Source organism: Nomascus leucogenys, chromosome 22a, assembly GCF_006542625.1.
Source record: "Nomascus leucogenys isolate Asia chromosome 22a, Asia_NLE_v1, whole genome shotgun sequence".
Taxonomy (NCBI): domain Eukaryota; kingdom Metazoa; phylum Chordata; class Mammalia; order Primates; family Hylobatidae; genus Nomascus; species Nomascus leucogenys.
This window is the reverse complement of record NC_044402.1, coordinates 1-9474: the sequence shown is the minus strand read 5'-3', so window position 1 is coordinate 9474 and position 9474 is coordinate 1. Positions and strand designations below refer to the sequence as shown.

Below are 9474 nucleotides of genomic sequence, written 5' to 3'. Positions count from 1 at the left end.
AAAAATACTCTAGTCTTTTTTCTTCTTCTTTTATCTTCCTATTTCTACTTTATTCTTTTTTCATTTAATTTTTTTACTTCAACTTTTTATTTTGTACTTTTTCTAGTCTATTGTTATATTTTTTCTTCTACTTTTTTCTAGTCTATTTTTAAAACTTTCCATGGCATTTTGTAATTCCCTTACTATTTCCCTGCATTTTGTCTTTTATTTTCAGAAGTTCTAATTGGTTTCTGTTTATGATATCTATCTCTCTCTAAAAATTTGTATTTATATTCTGAACTGCTTTTATATATTTGTTTATGATGATTTTCACCTTCTTATATCTTCTTGAGTAGCTTAATAATCAACATTCTGAATTTCTTATCTGGTATTTTAAAGACTTCATTTTGGTTAAAGTTTATTGCCGGAGACCTAGTGTGACCTTTTTGGGATGTTATAGCACCCTGTTTTGTCATATTACTTGAGTTATTTTTCTCATTTCCTCTTATTTTGGTAGACTATTTCTTCTAATTATTATTGAAATTATGTTTGTTTTAACTGTTTCTTTTGTTTGTTTTTAAATTTATGTTTTCACTTAAGAATGAGACTTTAATGGTTATAATTAATTACAGCCTAATTTGGTTTTTGGTCCTTAGAGGGGTGAAGACTGTAAGAGTTCCGTGGCTATGGAGAATCTTTGTGTGATGGCTTTCCTATGTGTTGATTGCAGTAGAAATCTGCTCAGTCTGTGAGCAAGTTCACTATCTTCTATGGGGTTAGAATGGTAGAGGTCTCTTAAACCTTAGTTCATTCCTCTGTGGCATGCACATATTTATTTATTTTCCCCCAGTGATTTATTTGCTGATTTGATGGTTCAGGCTTCAGACCAGTAGGGGGCTTGTCCCTGGATAGAAACCAACTGTGGCTAAATCAGGTGGTAAATGAAGTCCCAGCCTTGACAGAGGTGGCTGGAGGAGCTTTTAGTGAGTCACACTGAGGTCTTATCTGGGGGAAGGGTTGGAGCCACCTCAGCTCTCTTGCCAGGTCTGTAGTAAAGTTATGCACCTCTAAGACACTCTCCTATCCCAGGATTCTGGCTATTCAGATCAGACAGGCATGTCTTTTCCTCTGTACAAATGTTGAAGCGTTAAATACAGAGGAATTGTCACTCTGTGTCTGGTGAAAACCTGAACCTGGAGAGTGCTCTTTCTGGGGGATGCAGTCAACATGATGTGTTCCAGAAATGCTGTCTGTAGTTGCACCCATGCTGAGCTCTTGTGGGAGAGACCCCAAGTGTGCCTGCAGTGGTGTACAAGAGGGAAAGGCTTCCTCTTCTTCAAGATTCTTCACAAGTAACAGGGCTGTCTATTGAGACAGAGCTGAAGACTTTCTCTGCTGAGCTCAGCACTGTAACTGTGCCTCTGCTAAAAGAAGTTTCCCACGAATGGAGGAATCTGATGTTCAAGGCCTGCCATCCAGATTATCTTGTCCCGTAGGGTGTTCCCTCAATGTGGTTCACTCCCTTCCCCTAGGAGTAGGAGAACCTGGGAGCCATACTACTGTGTGTGTTGTTGCTTCTCTAGGTCTAGCCGCCCAGTGAAGTTGACACGCTTCAGGCTGGTGTTGGGGAATGTATGTAAGGGATCCGGTGGTGTGATGTGTCCTCAAATTTTTCAGCAGTGAGCAGTGAACTAGGTCTGATGGAAGTGGCAGGGGAGTGATGGAGACTGTGAAATTCCTTAGATATTGATAGCCTTTGTGTGCTGGCTTTCTTGAATGCTGGTTATAGCAGTAATGAACTGGTCACATGGACAGACTCAGGACCTCCTGGTCATCCAGAGTGGTGCAGGCACTGGCCATAGCTGAGATCACACAGTCATTTTCCCCTTTCTGGGTGCAGTGATAGTCTACCAGGAGATACGGTGATGGACTGTTTATTGGCCTCCTGCTTGGAGGTGGTGCTTTCAAAAGAGCACCAGCTACAGTATTAACAGTGGGGTTTTTGCTTGGCTTATGTTGCCCAGGAATAGGGGCTACTGTGGATTCTCAGGCAGTGGGTGTGGCCCTGTATCTCCCAAAAGATGCCGCCCTTTGTATTAAGCTGCCAGGGCAGGTGGCTGCATAAAGCAAGGTGAGGGCTGGGCAGGGTGGGTTTCTGCTCTGAGTATCCTTGTGCAGGGCAAGCAGCAGCCTCTCTGGGTGTGGGGGACACCTGATAATGGTGATTCTATTGTTAATCTGCTGTTTTTGTTTGTCATCTCATCACTCTTGAGAGTTTTTGAAACTATGATAATCAGGCATATTGGCCTGTAATTTTATTTAGTTGTAGCGTCTTTTCCTTGCTTTGGAAATAGGGCCTTCCAAAATAAGCTTGGATATATTTCTTTCCCTTTATTTTGTTGGAAATTTGAGTAGAGATTCTAGGTTTCTTTAATTTTTGATAAAATTCAGTAGTGAAGCCATGAAGTTCTTGACTTTGATTTGAGATGTTTGAAAAATCACTGACTCAATCTCTTTACTCATTGGTCTGTTCAGATTTTTTTTAATTGGAGTCTCACTCTGTTGCTCAGTCTGGAGTGCAGTGGCTCGATTTTGGCTTTCTGCAACCTCTGCTTCCCAGGTTCAAGTCATTCTCCTACCTCAGCCTCCCGAGTAGCTGGGACTACGGGACTGTGGGTGAACATCACCACACCCAGCTAATCAGTGTATTTGTAGTAGAGACGGGGTTTTGCCATGTTGGCCAGGCTGATCTTGAACTCCTGACCTGAGGTGATCCACCCACATCGGCCTCCCAAAGTGCTGAGAATACACATATGAGCAACCACGCCCAGCCCAGATTTTTTATTTCTTGGTGGTTCAGTTTTGATAGGTTGTATGTCTTTAAAAATTTATCTATTTATTTTAATTTATCCTTAACCAAACAGGTTCTAAAATATTTGCAAGATTACTCACAGGAAATCTATTTATGAAGGAAGTCTTTGTTATATCAAAATACTTACAAATTGGCACAAAGATGAATTATTCAGTGCATATTTTTAAAAGGAAAACAATAACAAAAACAAGATAACCTATTAATAGTACAAAAATGGATTAAATGACTTTGGAAAAGTAAGTAGAAAATAAAAGAAAGAGGGAGTAAGAGTGGATAGGAGGGAGGAAGGCAAGCGAGCAATGATGAACTGTGTAAAATTTTCACTAATTAAAAGACTATCATACTGAAGAGGTGCCTATTAGGCAGCCTTTTGATGTTAACCATGTAATACACACCATGAACAACCTTGTAGAACACACAAGAGCCCCGTCAGAGAACTGGATGGGTCAGGTCTCCCATCCAGTTGCCTTAGGGGCTGGGAGCCCTCCCATGTTGTTCTCTGGTTCTCGCTCCTGAGGACACAAACAGCCAGTGTTTCCTCCCCGGATGAATAGAGAGGTCCCTGGGGAGGGTGTGTCTGGCAGCTCACTCTGCACCTGCACCGTGGAAGGTTTTAGATGGTCTCTCTCACACAATAATACATGGCGGTGTCCGAGGCCTTTAGGCTGTTCCACTGCAGGTAGGCGGTGCTGATGGACTTGTCGGCTGAGATGGTGACATGGCCTTGGAAGGACGGGCTGTATCTGGTATCAGAGTTCCCAGGATAGATGCTCCCCATCCACTCCAGTTCTTTCCCGGGCATCTGACGCACCCAGTGGATCCAGTAGCTGGTAAAGCTGTATCCAGAACCCTTACAGGAGATCCTCAGAGACTCCCCGGGCCTTTTCACCTCTGCTGCAGACTGCACCAGCTGCACCTCGGCAAAGACTCCTGTGTGAGAGACACAAAATTTGCATCAGGGGCTCCCTTCTGCCCATTCTTCTCTGTGACCTCAAACCCTGGGCAGGACTGACCTTGGAGAACAGCCAGGACGAGGGAAAGGATGACGGTTGAGCCCATCCTGGAGGAGGACAGAAAAGAAAGCACTGAGATCCCAGCTGGGTGGTGAAGTAGACTCACTGTGGAGGAGAGCCCTGGGTTTAAGTGGGGAGGCCCCCATTTGAATTTGCATAGTTGCCGCCCTGGCCTGAAGGGAAGAGTCTACAAGGTTTATAACCCAGAACCGCAACTGCAGAAAAAAGGCTGGCCTGAGCCTCTTGGGAGGGGCAGAATAAGGTCTTAATAATTTCTTACAACCACCTCTTCTCCCTCCCCACTCTTGTCCATGGTCCTACAAGACCCAAACTGGGGCCTTCCTTCTTCCCACCCTTCTGTGTGACCCTGTGAAGGTGGTAAATCTAGATGAAATCATGTGTGTTTTAAAAAATGAGAAACAGAACCAGGAAATGCTGTGAAGACAAAATTCAAATGCACATATGCCTGGTAATAAGAAGTACAAAAAAAACCCTACTTTCTACTTGCTGGCAATTTCCCATGAGTGTGATTATGGTCTGGGCACCCAGCAAAGGCAGGACCACCCTAGGGCCTCAACAGTTCTCAACTTGATTAACTTGCCAGACCTTCACCCATGCCAAATCACACATTTTTCCTGGTCATTTTGACTTCTAGATTTCTACAGTCTGCCAATTCAACATAAATAGGTAATATTTGTTTAGGTCTCTGAATTGCTGATGGAACTGAAGGGATTGCCATTGCTGCACCCAACTCCTGGTAGTTCTGTTTTAAGTCCTTTGTGTCAACCCCAGCACCTTCTTGTTTTAGTTCTTTCATTTTTTAACATTTATTTTATGATATCCACATTGCTTGGAGGAGACCCTTAACTATCCCCTGTGTCTGCCCCATTTTCTTGTGAACCACCATCATTTCCTTATCATCTAAAAGATCCAGATGAAAAGCCAAGGCAACACAAACTACACAGTTTCTAAAATATTTGCCAGATTGCTCATAGGAATTGTACCTGGGGTGCAGAAGCAAAAGGACTTCTCTTTATCACAGCACAGGCCATGACCTAGGTAAGGTGCATGTGAAGCAATGTCCAGCAGCATCAACAGAAACACACAGCAGCAGGACCTGGATAAGGTGCATGCTAAGCAATGACCGTCAGTATCAACATAAACACATAGCACCATGGCTTACATGTGCAGCATTGGACTCCTCATCTGGAGAGCCCACTTTGCATTTTAAAGAGAGAAAGGGCAGTCTCATTCTCAGGGTAGAGTAACTTTACATGATCAGGATCCAGTGCACAAGGAAAGCTGTCCCATCAGAAGCATCCTACTTGAGGTTGGGATCAGCTAGAGCCATCTGTGATGTGTCTATTGTGAGCTGTGGGTCCAGCATACTCCAAAACATGCTCCTCCCTTCTGCAGCACATGAGGCTAATGTTGTTCATGATCTGATGATATCTATTAATGATATCATTCATATCACAAAATGATGCCACTTTCCACACTATACTCCCTGTGCTGGTTGTCTCGTGGATTCCCCTCCCCAGCCCAAACCCTGGGCTACCATCTGTGTAGCTCTTCTGTGTTGTGTGTTGTTTCTGGACAACTGTACCCTTTGGTGGTGAATGGGAGTCTAGCAGCCTCGGCTTACAGGGCACACTCCAGGCCTGGATGTGCACCTTTTTACTATTGTTTTAGCTATCACAGATATGAGTTGCATATTCAGGTTATTCTTCATTATTTTTACTTGTCCTTATTCTGGGAACAACTCCTAGGGAGCTGTGTCTGTTGTTTCTAAATTCCATGGGTCACTTTCACTTACTGCATCTTATTGGAGTGCACACATCATCTCATGCCATGTGATTCTGTAGCCATCCAGGCACTGAATGTCTTTTATCCCACACTTTCTCATCCTTTGATATTATAAACAATGCTCTAGACATGTGTCAGTAGTCAGGGTCTTTCTAGCAATTTACACCTCTGATGTAATTGTGTTGAGTGTCCCAAGACCATCCTCAGGCCCCATAATCAATAGAAATAAAGGACTCAAGACAAGCTGTTCTTATGGGTGCAGCTTTATTATAGCAAATGAATATGAATTACAATGAGCAAAGGAACCAGTGGGAAGGGCCTGAGAATCCAGGCACAAACTCCCAGGTGTTCTTTCCCTGAGGAGTCTCTTGTCCTCAATTCTCCCAGTAGTGATGCATGACAATACGTGTGAAGCATTGTCCACCAGGGAAGCTCACCTGAGTGCTGGTGCCCAGTGCTGTTTATTGGTGCCCGTCACAGATGTGTGTGGCACCTGCATAACTGACCTCCAGTGCTCAGACGCCAGCCCCTTCAGCAATAATAGGCATTCCCCATAAGTCATTATGGAAACAGCTAACATAGTGTGCACCCAGGCTACACACACAGAGACAGAGACACACAAACAAAAATACATTTCAACTAATAATAATAATCATAATACTAAGAATAAAAAGAATAAAAAGGAATGTTTTGGAAGTGATTGCTATGGTTATGACCTTGATGGTGATGATAATTTTGCATACTTAACTCAATGAATTATGTTAAATAATGTATAGTCTTATAGATGTAATCCTTACCTTAATAAAATCGTTTAAAAATATTTCCAGGAGGACGGTGAAACCCCGTCTCTACTAAAAATACAAAAAAAATTAGCCGGGCGTGGTGGCAGGCGCCTGTAGTCCCAGCTACTCGGGAGGCTGAGGCAGGAGAATGGCGTGAACCCAGGAGGCGGAGCTTGCAGTGAGCCAAGATTGCGCCACTGCACTCCAGCCTGGGCGACAGAGCGAGACTCCGTCTCAAAAAAAAAAAAAAAAATTTCCGGGACGAGTATGCCAAAGAAGCAGATATCATCTCCCAGGAGTTGAATATGGACCTGGCTTGAGAAAGCACTTTTTCAGTAATCTTCAGGGTTTGCACAACCCAAGCCAGCTCGGTAAACACTTTCCTGTACATAAGTGCAGGTGAGATGGAAACAGGCTGCTGGAATAAAAGGCAAGATGCAGAAGAAAAGAGAAAGGAAGTGGTGGACAAGATATGAACCCAGGTGGGGTCAGTGCGGATGGGAAGCGCTACTGAGAGCCTGTGGATGGACAAGAATGCGGATCAGGGGCAGCAGGAAAACAAGACAATGGGGGTTCTTCCTGAGCCAAACCAGATGTTTCACGGAGGCTGTGATCAGGGGCCATGCACAGGCACAGGCGGGTGCCATGGAGTAGGGGAGCCACTGGGGTATAGACCCAGGACAGAGCATAAGAAATTCAGACATTCCCAAGGCAGCAGACACAGAAACAATGACTGACAAGCTTCTTTCTTGGGCTCCCATCCATATATCAAAGATAAAGTTAACTGATTTTTCCACCTGGGAAGAAATGACTGAATCTCCGAGTGAGGAAGCACATGAGTGGTGCTGCCAGGGGAAGCAATGCGGATCTGCCAGCAACCCTCCTCCCCTCACACTGCCCTGCATGTCCTCCCATCCCCAAAGCATGGAGCTTCTCATCCTTGTCCAGTGGTGGGAGCCACACTCAGTTCCTAGAACCCTCAGGAGGCTTCCTGACATGATCAGCTGAGTCTAACAAAAACATGGCATTTATGATCAAGTTCTCTATCTACATGTCACCAATGTGTTTATGAGGCTTTAGAGTAAATGAAATAATTGAAAAAAGAGTTTACAAGCAATAGAAAAATCAATAAAACTGAGTTTTTTTCTTAAAAAAAGACAAATTCTTAGCTAGATTAAGAGAAAAAGAAAGAATCCTTTAATAACTAAAATCAAAAATAATTCAGAAAGCATAAGAATTGATAAAACTGAAATTTAGAAGCAATTAGAGATGATTCCTCTGACATTGTTGAATGTTGTCTCAATCTGCCAGGTAGTAATGGCATTTCTTGTCTCAGAACCCAGGAAGAGTCCTGAAACACACAATTACTTGTTTAAAATATCTTTATCACTCTCTGATAAAATACTCACATATAATAATCTAGTTGCATGAAGATAAAAAATAACTAGTTTGAAATTAGAACAAGTCCCAAGTAAATCAAAGTTAGCATGTGGTTCATAATGTGATAGATACTAGACATGGCTGAATACTAAGAATGTGTTCATATCTATTTTGTGTCAAGATCAGGAAAATATTTTGTATATTATTTAGGTAAGAGTCCCATTGAGAGCACTGATTTAAGATTATATATTGGTGGGTAATACCTCAGTAATAAAAGTAGAGATTATTAACCATTAATTTGTATTACTAGTACAAACTTTCATTCAGGATATATCCTTGTATGTGTTATGAAATCAACTCAGAAGGCAGAAAACATTGCACTTATTAAAGCTTTTTAATAAATTAAAAATTATAATTAAGTATGTATGTTTCTAGATGGTGTACAACTTAGGAATATTTTTAACAGAGAGGGTTCTTATGTCTTCTGGAAATCCTATCAAAATGGACAACAAGGGAAGAAACTCCCAGATGAATTTCTACCTACTAGAGATCTGATTAATATAATTTTTCAGTTACTATTTTTTATTATACTTTAAGTTTTGGATACATGTGCAGAATGTACAGGTTTGTTACATAGGTATATATGTGCCATGGTGGTTTGCTGCACTCATCAACCCATCATCTACATTTGGTATTTCTCCTAATGCTATCCCTCCCCTAGCTTCCCCACCCCCTGATAGGCCCCAGTGTGTGATGTTCCCCTCCCAGTGCCCATGTGTTCTCATTGTTCAACTCCCACTTATGAGTGAGAACATGCAGTGTTTGGTTTTCTGTTCTTGTGTTAGTTCGCTGAGAATGATGGTTTCCAGCTTCATCCATGCCCCTGAAAAGGACATGAACTCATCCTTTTTTAGGCTGCAGGGTATTCCATGGTGTATATTTTCCACATTTTCTTTATCCAGTCTATCACTGATGGGCATATGGGTTTGTTCCAAGTCATTGCAATTATGAACAGTTTTGCAATAAACATATGTGTTCATGTGTCACATAAGACACAGTAGCATGATTTATAATCCTTTGCTGATATACCCAGTAATGGGATTGCTGGGTCAAATGGAATTTCTGGTTCTTGATCCTTGAGGAATCGCCACACTGTCTTCCACAATAGTTGAATCAATTTACACTCCCACCAACAGTGTAAAAGTGTTCCTATTTCTCCACATCCTCTCCAGCATCTGTTGTTTCCTGACATTTTAATGATGGCCATTCTAACTGGTGTGAGATGGTATCTCAGTGGTTTTGATTTGCATTTCTCTAATGGCCGGTAATGATGAGCTTTTTTTTTCATGTGTCTTCTTTTGAGAAGCAAGTGTTCATATGTTTCGCCCACTTTTTGATGGGATTGTTTGTCTTTTCCTTGTAAATTTAAGTTCTTTGTAGATTCTGGATATTAGCCCTTTTGTCAGATGGATAGATTGCACAAACATTCTCCCATTCTGTAGGTTGCCTGTTCACTCTGATGGTAGTTTCTTTTGCTGTGCAGAAGCTCCTTAGTTTAATTAGATCCTATTTGTCAATTTTGGCTTTTGTTGCCATTGCTTTTGGTGTTTTAGTCATGAAGTCTTTGCCCATGCCTATGTCC

At 42.2% G+C, this 9474-nt stretch overlaps 1 gene segment (V, D, J or C); it reads right to left on the bottom strand.

Annotated features, from left to right (window-relative positions):
* Window positions 1-2858: 2858 nt before the first annotated feature.
* Window positions 2859-3962, bottom strand: LOC101176047. The segment is given in 2 exon segments: window positions 2859-3781; window positions 3865-3962. Coding segments are annotated over 2 exon segments (363 nt in total).
* Between the last annotated feature and the right edge of the window lie 5512 nt (window positions 3963-9474).